The sequence below is a fragment of the Mobula hypostoma genome, chromosome 8, assembly GCF_963921235.1.
Source record: "Mobula hypostoma chromosome 8, sMobHyp1.1, whole genome shotgun sequence".
NCBI lineage: Eukaryota > Metazoa > Chordata > Chondrichthyes > Myliobatiformes > Myliobatidae > Mobula > Mobula hypostoma.
The window spans coordinates 85,269,773-85,285,232 of NC_086104.1; the positions used below are offsets into that span (position 1 = coordinate 85,269,773).

General features: G+C 42.3%; 1 protein-coding gene across 2 annotated transcripts in view; it reads right to left on the reverse strand.

Moving 5' to 3' along the window:
• xrn2 (5'-3' exoribonuclease 2) overlaps window positions 1–15,460 on the reverse strand; it is a 114,131-nt gene that overhangs the window by 39,463 nt on the left and 59,208 nt on the right. For both annotated transcript variants that reach the window (XM_063056238.1, XM_063056237.1), the window contains 4 exons: window positions 7,807–7,942; window positions 7,231–7,338; window positions 2,150–2,239; window positions 102–174 (listed from right to left, as the gene is read on the reverse strand). In XM_063056238.1, the coding sequence (XP_062912308.1) occupies window positions 102–174; window positions 2,150–2,239; window positions 7,231–7,338; window positions 7,807–7,942 (407 nt within the window). The remainder of the gene's footprint in view (window positions 1–101; window positions 175–2,149; window positions 2,240–7,230; window positions 7,339–7,806; window positions 7,943–15,460) is intronic.

Sequence of the window (15,460 nt, forward strand, 5' to 3'; positions counted from 1 at the left end):
ATAAACGAGAAAAAAAGCAGTGGTCTCCAATCCTGATTTAAAATAACCATAGAAATACAATCAGATATGAAAGAATATAGATGAAAATTTGAAATTCCTACCTTGCCAAGCATATTTCTTTCCATTTAAATCAATAGCGAAATCATCAGGATAGAAGTCAATGATTGAAGAGTCCTGTTAAATAAGATACATATTTCATCTGTACCCTGAGGATCCTCAGTTTATACAAAAAATACGAGATACAATTTTCCTTCAAGAAAAAAACCACAATCTTGATCTGCTTTATGTAGCTTATTGTCAAAATTTATAGCCTATTTTGTGAATATTTACAGCAAATATATTCATAGTAAGCTTCATTCATTTGTTCAGTAATTAAAAATATGCATTTAAAAAGGCTATTTATATTCATCTTTATTTCATGGGGGTACATTAGTTCCAGATTTACTATTTTCATATGAAAACCAAATGATCAAGAAAGGCAAATTAAAAAGAAAATGTTTCACTTAGCTTTCAAAAAAAAACAGCACTTTAATCTAACATGGTGGGATTGGAAAATCATTTAATTTGTCATTACATTAAAGTATGCATGAGCCCTTTCAACCAGATTTGACATCAATACAGTTAGCTTGCTTGAGATTATAGACGCAGAAAGTAATGGACAGTTCATAAAAATAAGGGGCCACCTTTAAACTTTCATGTATGTTGAAATCTTTTTAAAACTGATTTAAAATGTTTAATTGATTAGTTATACCTTGGTCAACCATAGCAACTTAAAGTTAAGGTTTTAAATCTACCTTAGGATACTGGCACAATAAATACAAGGGGTGATTGATAAGTTCATGGCCTAAGGTAGGGCTAGTCAATTTTAGAAAACCTTGCACATTTATTTTTCAACATAGTCCCCTCCTACATGTACACACTTAGTCCAGCAGTCGTGGAGCATACGAATCCCTTCTTTGTAGAAGTGGTCCACAGCGGGGTGATCGATAAGTTCGTGGCCTTAAGTATATTATCACTCAAAGAGTCGAACTGCACGTGCAAGTAACGAGCGCGTCTTGGACCTCCAGGTGGTCCACAGCAAGGGTGATTGATTAGTTCGTGGCCTTGGGTAGAAGGAGATGAGTTATACAGCTCTTCTTACATGAACGTGCAGTTCAACTCTTTAAATGAAAATGCAGAAAGTTTGAAGTTAATAACTCATCTCCGTCTACCTTAGGCCACAAACTTATCAATCGCCCCTGCTGTGGACCACTTCTGGAGGTCCAAGACGCTAACTTCTACAAAGAAAGGATCCGTATGCTCCACGACCACTGGACTAAGTATGCAAATGTAGGAAAAATAAATGTGTTAGGTTTACTAAAATTGACTCTGACCTTAGGCCACGAACTTATCAATCACCCCTCGCATATTAAGATGTTTGTTATCTAAACTCTTCTCACAACACATTACAATCTGTATTCATATTTTAAGCTAGTTTAAATACCTCCGCATGAATGATTATATAGCAGTTAAATGACTGAACCAGTGAACCACAGGTCTGGACTGACAATTCAGAGCCAAAAATTCAAATCTCAAAGGAGCGGGGTAGTTTAAAAAAGATCTCAAATTAACACTAGTAATGGCAACCAGGAAATCACCTAATTGTTAAAACTTATGTCTCAGTAATGTCATTCAGATAAGGAAATCTGCTGTGTTCCCTGATGCGTAACAAAGTCTTATACGGGTCCCTAGACTTTCAAGCAAACTAATTGACACTTATCTGCAATCTGAAATTACTCAATCTAACAAGGTTATTACAACAATAATCTAATTAGGTTTATCACAACAGCCTCTAGCAGGGATTGACAAAGAACTTGAGATGTGCCAGCACATCCCATGTAACAACAAAAATAATCATAGTAATAGGGAAGGAAAATCCTCCATTGGAGTGAAAGATGACGTAATGAAAATGTATATTTAGGAAATGATCCGTGAAAGATAAGCAAGTTTCATATTCTACAACATGAATAATTTAAATGATAAATCTTGCCAAAATATTAAAATAGTTTCATTAACTTCCACTATTTGAAACCCTGATAATTTGATGACAATCTCATGCGGGTATCTGTTTTGAGCAAGTCTTGCCAACATTTTCTAATTAATAACTCACTGGATCTTCCATCAATGTCCGCCAGGTCTTTGGGAGGAAGTTACCACTTGCTGCAGGAAATACTCCCATCAGTTGTTCCAGTGGTTTGAACTGCAAAAAAAATGTATCCATGTGGCAACAACTCAATCTGCTGAAACAACCCACCTAACAATGAAACTAAGTATGGTACACTCTTTACTCCTATCAGATGCCTTCTTCTCTAGCCCTTGACCTTTGCCCACCCACATGGCTTCACCAATCATTTTCCAGCGCGCTTCCTTCCCCTCCCCCCCCACCTTTTTATTCTGGCATCTTCCCTCTTCCTTCTCAGTCCTGAGGAAGGGTCTTGGCCAAAAATATCAACTATCGATTTATTTCCATGGATGCTGCCTGACCTGCTGAGTTCCTCCAGCATTTTGTGGATGTTGCTTTGAAAACAAATACATTATAAAGAGTGGAGGAAAAAACTAAGGAGGATGAGACGATCCAAAAGTTTATATTTGGATCATGAAGGGTACTTTGTGCACTTGGTTCATGGAAATTCGGTATCAAGCAAAAATGAATCGTCTCTATTTGATAAATAAGAAACAAATATGCTTTTAGAAAGTCTGTACTGAGAGATCAACAGAACAGTTCAGGGAACTAGAGCTGGAGCTGGATGAACTTTGGATCATTCATGAGGCAGAGGCAGAAACAGACAGGAGTTTCAGGGAGATAGTCACCCCTAAGTCAGGAGACAGGTAGCTGGGTCACTGTCAGGAGAGGGAAGGGGAATAGACAGAATGAGCAGAGCACCCTTGTGGCCATTCCCATCAATAATAAGTATACCGTTTTGAATATTTGAATACTGTTGGTGGGGACGACCTATCAGGGACCAATTGCAGTGGTTGTGTCTCTGGCACCGAGACCGGACCCTCAGCTCAGAAGGGAAGGAGGGAAAAGAGGACCGCAGTAGTGATAGGAGATTCAATAGTTTGGGGGACAGATAAGAGGTTCTGTGGAAGAGATCGAGAATTCCGGATGGTCTGTTGCCTCCCTGGTGCCAGGGTTCACGATATCTCAGATCGAGTTCTCAGCATTCTCAAGAGGGAGGGTGAGCAGCCAGATGTCGTGGTCCATGTAGGGACCAATGACGTGGATAGGAAGGAGGAGGAGGTCCTGCAAAGAGAGTTTAGGGAGTTAGATGCAAAGTTGAAGGACAGGACCTCCAGGGTTGCAATCTCAGGATTGCTACCTGTGCCACGTGCTAGTGAGGCTAGGAACAGGAAGATAATGCAGCTAAATATGTGGCTAAGGAGTTGGTGCAGGAGGGAGGGCTTCATGTTTCTGTACAACTGGGCCTTGTTCTAGGGAAGGTGGAACTTGTTCCAATGGGACAGGTTGCACCTGAACTGGAGGGGGACTAACATCCTTGCGAGAAGGTTTGCTAGTGCTGCTCCGGGGGGGGGGGGGGTAAAACTAGATTTGCAGGGGGAGGGGAACCAAAGTGTTAGAGCAGATAGTGAGGTGAAGGATAAAGGTCATGCGAGAACTGCAAGTATAATGCATGGAGTAAAGCCAGATCAAACATATAAAGAGGCTTTGAGGAAAGAGAAGCAGAATAAAGGGTGTAAAGGTAGTAAGGTAGAAGGGCTGAAGTGTGTGTACCTCAATGCAAGAAGCATCAGGGACAAAAGTGATGAACTGAGAGCTTGGATACATACATGGAATTATGAGGTGGTGGAAATTGCAGAGACTTGGCTGGCACCAGGGCAGGAATGGATTCTCAATATTCCTGGATTTCAGTGCTTTAAAAGGGATGGGGGGGGGGGAGGGGAGGAGGAGTGGCATCACTGGCCAGGGATACTGTTGCAACTACAGAAGGGGTGGGTAATGTAGCAGGATCCTCTTTTGAGTCAGTATGGGTGGAAGTCAGGAACAGGAAGGGAGCAGTTACTCTATTGGGGGTATTCTATAGGCCCCCTGGGAGCAGCAGAGATACCATGGAGCAGATTGGGAGGCAGATTTTGGAAAGGTGCAAAAATAACAGGGTTGTTATCATGGGTGACTTTAACTTCCCTAATATTGATTGGCACCTGATTAGTTCCAGGGGTTTAGATGGGACAGAGTTTGTTAAGTGTGTCCAGGACAGATTCCTGTCACAGTATGTTGATAGGCCGACTAGGGGGAATGCCATACCAGATCTAGTATTAGGTAATGAACCGGGTCAGGTCACAGATCTCTCAGTGGGTGAGCATCTGGGGGATAGTGACCACCGCTCCCTGGCCTTTAGCATTATCATGGAAAAAGATAGAATCAGAGAGGACAGGAAAATTTTTAATTGGGGAAGGGCAAATTATGAGGCTATAAGGCTAGAACTTGCGGGTGTGAATTGGGATGATGTTTTTGCAGGGAAATGTACTATGGACATGTGGTCAATGGTTGGGGATCTCTTGCAGGATGTTAGGGATAAATTTGTCCCGGTGAGGAAGATAAAGAATGGTAGGGTGAAGGAACCATGGGTGACAAGTGAGGTGGAAAATCTAGTCAGGTGGAAGGAGGCAGCATACATGAGGTTTAGGAAGCAAGGATCAGATGGGTCTATTGACGAATATAGGGTAGCAAGAAAGGAGCTTAAAAAGGGGCTGAGAAGAGCAAGAAGGGGGCATGCGAAGACCTTGGCGAGTAGGATAAAGGAAAACCCCAAGGCGTTCTTCAATTATGTGAAGAACAAAAGGATGACAGGAATGAAGGTAGGACCGATTAGAGATAAAGGTGGGAAAATATGCCTGGAGGCTGTGGAAGTGAGCGAGGTACTAAATGAATTCTTCTCTTTGGTATTCACCAATGAGAGGGAACTTGACGATGGTGAGGATAATATGAGTGAGGTTGATGCTCTGAACCATGTTGATATTAAGGGAGAGGAGGTGATGGAGTTCTTAAAATACATTAGGACAGATAAGTCCCTGGGGCCGGATGGAATATTCCCCAGGCAGCTCCACGAGGCGAGAGAAGAGATTGCTGAGCCTCTGTCTAGGACCTTTATGTCCTCGTTGTCCACGGGAATGGTACCGGAGGATTGGAGGGAGGCAAATGTTGTCCTCTTGTTCAAAAAAGGTAGTAGGGATAGTCCGGGTAATTAAATCTGGTGGGAAAGCTGTTGGAAAAGATTCTTAGAGATAGGATCTCTGGGCATTTAGAGAATCATGGTCTGATCAGGGACAGTCAGCATGGCTTTGTGAAGGGCAGATCATGTCTAACAAGCCTGGTAGAGTTCTTTGAGGAGGTGACCAGGCATATAGATGAGGGTAGTGCAGTGGATGTGATCTATACGGGTTTTAGTAAGGCATTTGACAAGGTTCCACACTGTAGGCTTATTCAGAAAGTCAGAAGGCATGGGATCCAGGGAAGTTTGGCCAGGTGGAATCAGAATTGGCTTGTCTGCAGAAGGCAGAGGGTCGTGGTGGAGGGAGTAGATTTGGATTGGAGGGTTGTGACTAGTGGTGTCCCACAAGGATCTGTTCTGGGACCTCTACTATTCGTGATTTTTATTAACGACCTGGATGTGGCGGTAGAAAGGTGGGTTGGCAAGTTTGCAGACGACACAAAGGTCGGTGGTGTTGTAGATAGTGTAGAGGATTGTCGAAGATTGCAGAGAGACATTGATAGGATGCAGAAGTGGGCTGAGAAGTGGCAGATGGAGTTCAACCCGGAGAAGTGTGAGGTGGTACACTTTGGAAGGACAAACTCCAAGGCAGAGTACAAAATAAATAGCAAGATACTTGGTAGTGTGGAAGAGCAGAGGGATCTGGATGTACATATCCACAGATCCCTGAAAGTTGCCTCACAGGTAGATAGGGTAGTTAAGAAAGCTTATGGGGTGTTAGCTTTAATAAGTCGAGGGACAGAGCTTAAGAGTCGTGATGCAGCTCTATAAAACTCTGGTTAGGCCACACTTGGAGTACTGTGTCCAGTTCTGGTCACCTCACTATAGGAAGGATGTGGCAGCATTGGAAAGGGTATAGAGGAGATTAACCAGAATGCTGCCTGGTTTACAGAGTATGCATTATGATCAGAGATTAAGGGAGCTAGGGCTTTACTCTTTGGAGAGGAGGAGGATGAGAGGAGACATGATAGAGGTATACAAGATATTAAGAGGAATAGATAGAGTGGACAGCCAGCGCCTCATCCCCAGGGCACCACTGCTCAGTAGAAGAGGACATGGCTTTAAGGCAAGGGGTGGGAAGTTCAAGGGGGATATTAGAGGAAGGTTTTTTTTTCCCCAGACAGTGGTTGGTGCATGGAATGCACTGCCTGAGTCAGTGGCAGAGGCAGATACACTGGTGAAATTTAAGAGACTACTAGACAGGTATATGCAGGAAATTAAGCTGGGGGGGTTATATGGGTGGCAGGGTTTAAGGGTCAGCACAGCATTGTGGGCTGAAGGATCAATACTGTGGTGTACTATTCTATGTTCAATGTGCTATTTTAATTTCACAGAACACCATCTGTTTGAAGTGGAGATCAGAATATCGAGAGGGATCTGACAAAGAATTCATTTCCTTCATCCAAATGCTAAAAGCCTCTAAGGGCTGGCTAGAAATAAGACTCCTACACAGGACACCAACTTGATACATGCTTAATCACAGCTCAGTAACTCTGCAGGCCGCACACAGAAAGTAGAGGTGGCAAGTGATAACAGGAGAACTGATGCAGACATAAACATAGAGCTATGATACATATAATTATATTTCTATACAAAGCCATCAAGTCCATTCTTGTTAAGGCCATAAGTTCAATAGAACACAAACTACTCTCATAACCTATACGTATCGAAGACTGCAGGTTGTCAACTTTAACTATTCTAGATACCACAAGCAACCAAAATCCTCAATTCAGTTTACACTGGGACTGATACATCTTAAACTCGCCCTGAACTTTAAATATCAATACAAAAAGCCTTTAATCATAACATGGATTATTCACTATCGATAGTTTTCATTAACTTTTGTATCAAGGCTACAAAATTCTCAGCAGGCATTTTGCCATTCTGCATTACATAAAAGCAAGCTGTGTAGTCTACACTTTTGTTGAGTGCCAAGTATAATCTTGTAAATTCTCACCGGCTGGGTTCCCTTTTCAAATGTGGAAGGCATATCTTTTATGTCTGAGAAGTCTGAAGCAAATGGTGCATAGTGGAACGGGTAGAACCATTTCCAGGAAGCACACCCCTGCAAATAGAATATATCTTTTTAAAACAATCCCTTTTAAAGATCATCTTGAAAATGGAACCAAATTACTCATGGTACAAAATCATTTATTTTTAGGTTTCAACATAAGGACATCCATTCTGAGCTATGGCTATAACATACAGAGACAAAATAGACAATTCTACATTTAAGCATTGTCTCCAAGCTAAAACACCCACAAGAATCTAGTACAAACTGCTAATGACTTTTTAAAAAACTGCTGAATAGCTTTCAAGATTACTTGAAATTCCTTCTCTCCTTGCACTATTTGCAAAAGAGTGCTACAGCACACATCCTTAAAAAAATTAAGATACAGGCATTCTTGATTAGATTGGGATATTTCAGTTAAATGGTAAATAATTTTAAAATGCATTATCTAATAAACCTCTATTTGGAATCCACTGTAACACATACTTCTATAAATAGGACTGAAGCAAAAATTTTACATACCTGATAATAATACTGAAGAACCCAACACAAACCTTCAACATATGATTCTACAACTTTTCTGCGGAATTTTTCATCAGAAGCATCAACATCAAACTTGTTCTTATAGTAACGTTGCTTCCAACCCTCTTCCCAAAGCCTGCAATATAAAAAATAAAATTTAGCGAACAAACCTTACAGCAAAACAATTTAACACATCTCCAAAATACCCTTCTAGTTTCAATTGCTTTCCTTATTCTCAATTTATCCTCTCTTTACCTGATGAAGAGTGCTCTACCTACAATCCATTAAGCACTGGCAATCAGTTAAAACATCTCATTTCAACAGACTACTCATTATTACAATAGTGTAACATTGCTATTTTCCAGAAAGTTTTTCCTGCATTTTGGAGCTTTCTCAACTTTAAAACCAACTGATCCCCAATAAGGAAATTGCTCATCTACCAACTCATTTGACTTTAAACCCATATGACTACACCACTGCAGATTTAAATTCCCTCCATTAACACTGAATTTTTATTCAAAATCCAAAGGGTTACCACCTTCACATTGTAAGAATCACTATGCGCACGTTCCACCTGTTACCCAGTGTACAAATGTTTATAATTTGAAAAAGCCAGGGTTGAAACAATCAATTTCAAAAGGTTTAAAAGATACAAGGGCCTAAACACACATGCAAGGATTCAGTAACAGTTTCTTATCAACTGATTTCTGAACGGTCCATGACCCACAAGCTTCCATGTAATTCCTGTTTGTTTTGCACTACTTATTTTGTTACTTACAACATTTTAAAGTATCTTTGCATTGTTCTGCTACCACAAAGCAATAAATCTCACATCATACAAGACCATGATAATAAAACCTATCCTGAATTCACAAATTTGGCATTGTATAATTTCTGCATTTCCCTCTGCAATTAAATATTTGATACTAGACCCAGATAATCTCGATCACAGTAACAATGCAGTTTCATATCTGACTGTCTCTAGTTGGAATTTCTAGCAACTGGTAAATAGCCACAGGCAGAAACTATTCCCTCATAAAATGACACCTTGAACATTGCAGTAAATGCGACAGGAAATCAGGTAAAAATCTATTTCAGCTGTGTTCCCAATTTTTCATCACCACCATATTCATTTCTAATGCCAGGGAACAGGTACTGCCTCCAGTTATTCCATTCCAACTTCCCCTACTAGCCCTATTCTAACAACTAATAGTAACTATATCTGCATGCAACAGCCTTTCCTGCAGTCCATGTCACAGTGATCTAAAAATGAAGACTGAAACATTTACCATCTCACTGGCCTGTTACACCAAGCAGAGCAGTATAGAGCAACTTGGACTCCTTTGCCATTCTTTCAAGTTAGGCATCCTTACTAAGGAACTGGGACCCCATTCCTGGAATGTAAATATACCCTTCCTCAGCAATGAGCTGATTATGATTCAGTTAATGTGGTTGAAGTTCCACATTTGTATCTGCTAACTGCCTCACCGGAGTGACAATTGCAGCTATGCTCAGGAAAAAAGGAAACATTCTGAACAACCAATAGAAACATAGGAAACCTACAGCACAATACAAGTCCTTCGGCACACAAAGCTGTGCCGATCATGTCCTTACCCTAGAACTTCCCAGGCTTACCCAAAGCCCTCCATTTTTCTAAGCTCCATGTACCTACCCAGGAGTCTCTTAAAAGACTATCATTTCTGCCTCCACCACTGCCGTCGGCAGTTCATTCCACGCACTCACCACTCTGTGTGTAAAAAAATTTACCCCTGACATCTCCTCTGTACCTACTTCCAAGCACATTAAAACTATGCCCTCTCATGCTAGCCATTTCAGCCCTGGAAAAAAGCCTTACTATCCACATGATCAATGTCTCTCATCATCTTGTACACCTCTATCAGGTCACCTCTCATCCTCCGTTGCTCCAAGGAGAAAAGGCCAAGTTCACTCAACCCATTCTCATAAGTCATGCTCCCCAATCCAGGCAACATCTTTGTAAATCTCCTTTGTACCCTTTCTATGGTTTCCACACCTTCCTGTAGTGAGGTGACCAGAATTGAGCACAGTACTACAAGTGGGGTCTGACCAGGGTCCTATATAGCTGCAATATTACCCCTCGGCTCTTAAACTCAATCCCATGGTTGATGAAGGCCAATGCATTGTATGCCTTCTTAAACACGGAGTCAACCTGCGTAGCAGCTTTGAGTGTTCTATGGACTCAGACCCCAAGATCCCACTGATCCTCCACACAGCTAAGATTCTTATCATTAATGCTATATTCTGCCATCATATTTGACCTACCAAAATGAACCACCTCACACTTATCTGGGTTGAATTCCATCTGCCACTTCTCAGCCCAGTTCTGCATCCTATCAATGTCCTGCTGTAACCTCTGAAAGCCCTCCACACGATCCACAACACCCCCAACCTTTGTGTCATCAGCAAATTTACTAACCCCATCCCTCCACTTCCTCATCCAGGTCATTTATAAAATTCACAAAGAGTCGGGGTCCCAGAAGAGATCCCTGAGGCACACCACTGGTCACTGGCCTCCATGCAGAGTATGATCCATCTACAACCACTCTTTGCTTTCTGTGGGCAAGCCAGTTCTTGATCCACAAGCAATGTCCCCTTGGATCCCATGCCTCTTAACTTTCTCAATAAGGCTGGCATGGAGTACCTTATCAAATGCCTTGCTGAAATCCATATATATCTACGGCTCTACCTTCATCAATGTGTTTAGTCACATGCTCAAAAAATTCAATCAGGCTCAGAAGGCACGACCTGCTCTTGACAAAGCTATGCTGACTATTCTTAATCATATTATGCCTTTCCAAATGTTCATTAATCCTGCCTCTCAGGATCTTCTCCATCAACTTACCAACCACTGAAGACTCACTGGCCTATAATTTCCTGGGCTATCCCTACTCCCTTTCTTGAATAAGGGAACAACATCTGCAACCCTCCAATCCTCCGGAACCTCTCCCGTCCTCATTGATGATGCAAAGATCATCGCCAGAGGCTCAGCAATCTCCTCCCTCGCTTCCCACAGTAGCCTGGGGTACATCCTGTCTGGTCCTGGTGACTTATCCCAACTTGATGCTTCCCAAAAGCTCCAGCACATCCTCTTCCTTAATATCTACATGCTTAAGCTTTTCAGTCCACTGCAAGTCATCCCTACAATCGCAAAGATCCTTTTCCTCAGTGAATACCGAAGCAAAGCATTCACTAAGCACCTCTGTTATCTCCTCTGGCCCCATACACACTTTCCCACTATCAGACTTGATTGTTCCTATTCTCTCGCACCTTATCCTCTTGCTCTTCACATACTTGTAGAATGCCTTGGAGTTTTCCTCAATCCTGTCCGCCAAGGCCTTCTCATGGCCCCTTCTGGCTCTCTTAATTTCTTTCTTAAGCTCCTTCCTGTTAGCCTTATAATCTTCTAGATCTCTACATTACCTAGTTTTTCGAACCTTTCGTAAGCTCTTCTTTTCCTCTTGACTAGATTTACAACAGCCTTTGTACACCATGGTTCCTGTACTCTACCAACCTTTCCGTCTCATTGGAACTTACCTGTGCAGAACCCCAAGTATCCTCTGAACATTTGCCACATTTCTCCTGTACGTTTCCCTGAGAACGTCTATTTCCAATTTATGCTTCCAAGTTCTTGCCTGATAGCCTCACATTTCCCCTTACTCCAACTAAACATTTCCCTAACTTGTCTGTTCCTATCCTTCTCCAATGCTATGGTAAAGGAGATAAAATTGTGATCACTATAAACTCCACCCCATCTAAACTCCTCACTCCAGGGAGATGCCAATCAATATTTGGGAAATTTAAATCTCTCACCACAACAACCCTGTTATTATTACACCTTGGCAGAATCTGTCTCCCTATCTGCTTCTCGATGTCCCTGTTACTATTGGGTGGTCTATAAAAACCACCCAGTAGAGTTACTGACCCCTTCCTATAACTTCCACTCACAGAGATTCCGTAGACAACCCCTCCATGACTTCCTCCTTTTCTGCAGCCGTGACACTCTCGCTGATCAACAGTGCCACACTCCCAGCTCTTTTGCCTCCCTCCCTGTTCTTTCTGAAATATCTAAAGCCTGGTACTTGAAGTAGCCATTGCTGCCCCTGCATCATCCAAGTCTCTGTAACAGCCACAACATCATAGCTCCAAGTGCTGATCCACGCTCTAAGCTCATATGCTTTGTTCATAATACTCCTCGCATTAAAATAGACACATCTCAAAGCATCAGTCTGAGTGCGTACCTTCTCTATCACCTGTCTATCCTCCCTTTCGCACCACCTCTAAGCTTTCTCTATTTGTGTGCCAACCTCCCTTTCCTCTGTCACATCAGTACAGTTCCCACCCCCCAGCAATTCTAGTTTAAGCTCTCTCCAATAGCTTTAGCAAACCTCCCCGCCAGGATATTGGTCTCCCTGGGAGTCAAGTGCAACCCATCCTTTTTGTACAGGTCACACCTACCCCAAAAGAGGTCCCAATGATCCAGAAATCTGAATCCCTGCCCCCTGCTCCAATCCCTCAGCCATGCATTTATCCTCCACCTCATTCTATTCCTATACTCACTGTCACGTGACACAGGCAGTAATCCTGAGATTACAACCTTTGAGGTCCTGCTTCTCAAATTCCTTCCTAACTTCCTGTAGTCTGCTTTCAGGACCTCCTCCCTTTTCCTACCTATGTCATTTGTACCAATATGTACCACGACCTCCAGCTGTTCTCCTTTCCACTTCAAAATACCGTGGACGGGGTCAGAAACATCACATACCTTGGCACCTAGGAGGCAAACTACCATCCGCGTTTCCTTCCGGCGTCCACAGAATCGCCTGTCTAACTATAGTCCCCTATCACTGCTGCCATCCTCTTCCTTTCTCTACCCTTCTGAGCCACAAGGCCAGACTCTGTCCCAGAGGCGCGACCACTGTTGCTTCCCCCAGGTAGGCCATCTCCCCCAACAGTGCTCAAACAGGTGTACTTATTACGGGGTATAGCCACAGGGGTGCTTTCTAGCATCTGCCTCTTGCCCTTCCCTCTCCTGACTGTTACCCACTTATATGTCTCCCCAGGCCCCAGAGTGACTACCTGCCCATAGCTCCTCTCTATTACCTCCTCACTCTCCCTGACCACACGAAGGTCATCGAGCTGCACCTCCAGTTCCCTAATCATCTCATTTAAATGATGGTACACAACCAAGTTCAGTTTATTGTCATTCAACCATACACATGTATGTCGCCAAATGAAACAACGTTCTTCTGGACTAATGTGCACAACACAGTACACAACACAAAGCAATATCTCGACAAATAAATTAAGAAATAATAAGGTGCACTTATAACACAAGTTTAATAAATAAGTAGTATAACACTACTGGTGCTTGATAAGTGATAAGACCTGGGTGGTGGCAGTGAGTGCAGAAGTCCTGAGTTGGGGGAAGCAGCTGTTCCTCATCCTAAGGGTCGTTGTCCTAATGCTATGGTACCTCCTGCCTGATGGTGGTGGTGGTGGTGGTGGTGGTGGGGGGAGGGGGGGGTTGAAAGATTATTGGACGAATGAGAGTATTCATGGACAATGTCAAGGATATGGCATATGCAGCCTTCTCGATAAAGATCTCTGATGGGGTGGGGGTGGAGAAAGAGACCCTGATGAACCTCTCAGCAGAATTAAACCAATCACTGGAAATAACATTATATGCACATCTTTGACAAGCACTTTAGTCCGATTTAGTGAACATTCTAGTGCAATGAAGGAGTTCTTGCTTCAGTGGTCCCTTCCATCCTGAATTCACACCAACAAGATCAGCAACTACAAAAGAATGCCATTATGTTGAACACTTCAAGTGTCAGCACATACTAGGGTGAACATGAAACCACAAATATGTGAAAGTGATTACACAAGGAAGGCATGCTTCCTGATCAACCTCTACAACCATTTGAGATTAATAATAATTTTTCTGAAACATATTTTATAGGTTTTCACAAACTGAAGTTAAATTCACAAACTGGCTGAGTGGAATTTCAAAATGCGCTCCAGGAACATAAGAAAAATGAGTATAATTAGGTCAAATCTCAAGCCTGCGCCATCATTCAAGATTCGAGTTGAACTTTTAAATCACTCTATTTTCCTATTATAGATAGTTCAGAAATTCATCAATCACAACCGTTTACAAGTGAAGAGATAAAGGAATCTATGATTTCTGAATCTGAGTATGGACAAGCCCTCACTGAAGAATTCACTTAGCCCAGGGGATTCACAACCTTTTTCATACCATGGACAAATGCTATTATGCAAAGGGTCTATGGACCCCAGTTTGAGAACCCCTGATTTAGCCTATGGAATTATTCCTTCAGCCATAACCTCAACTACATGCAGCGATACTGATACGTTTAAGATGTCAGTGGTGGAAAGGGTGAGCAGCTTCAAGTTTCTGGGTGTCAACATCTCAGAGGATCTATCCCGGGCTCAACAGACTGATTGAACCACAAACAAGTATGCCATCTGTAGAAATTTGTAAAACTATTGGTGATGTACTAAATCCTAACAAAGTACAGTGAAAAGCATTCTGACTGGTTGCATCACAGTACGGTATGGAGGTTTCAATGCACAGGTTTGCAAGAGACTGCAGTTCCATCACAGGTACAATCCACTACCTTCTCACACCCCCCCGCCCCCCCCCCGGACCATAGGTAACATCACCGGCATATGTTGTGAAATTTAACTTTACTGTAACAGTACAAAGTACATGAGAGAGAAAAAAATTGAGTTACATTAAGTATATATATCTATTAAATAGTCAAGTTAAAATAAGTAGGGCAAAATAAAAATAAGAAAGTAGTGAGGTAGTGTTCATGGGTTCAATGTCCATTTAGAAATCGTACGAGAGAAGAGAAGAAGTTGTTCCTGAATCATAGAGTATGCACCTTCAGGCTTCTGTACCTCCTTCCCAAAGGTATCAGTGTGAAGAGTGCATATCCTAGGTGGTGAGAATCTTTAGTGATGAATGCTGCCTTCCTAAGGCACCACTCCTTGGAGATGTATTGGGACCTACAGATGCTGGTATCCATGATAGAGCTGACTTTACAAGTTTCTGCAACTTATTCCAATCCTGCGCAGTGGCCACCCTGCACCCCCCCCCCCCCGCTATAGCAGATGGTGATGCGGCCTGTCAGAATGCTCTCCACCATACATTCATAGTTTGAGTGTTTAGTTGACAAACCAAATATCCTCAACTTCTAGTGAAATCTAGCTGCTGTCTTGCCTTCTTTATAGCTGCATCAATATGTTGCGTCCAGATTAGATCCTCAGAGATATTGATACCCACAACCTTGAAATTGCTCACTCTCTCTACTTCTGATCCCTCTGAGGATTGGTTTATATTCCTGTCTTACCTTTTCTTAAGTCTACTATCAGCTCTTTTGTCTTGCTGACAATGAGTGCCAGGTTGTTGCTGTGACACTACTCAACTAACTGATATATCTTGCTCCTGTATGCCCTTTCGACATCATCTGAAATTCTGCCAACAATGGATGTATCATCAGCAAATTTATAGATGGCATTTGAGCTATGCCTAGCCACACAGTCACAGGTATTGATGGAGTAGAACAGTGGGCTAAGCACACATAGCTGT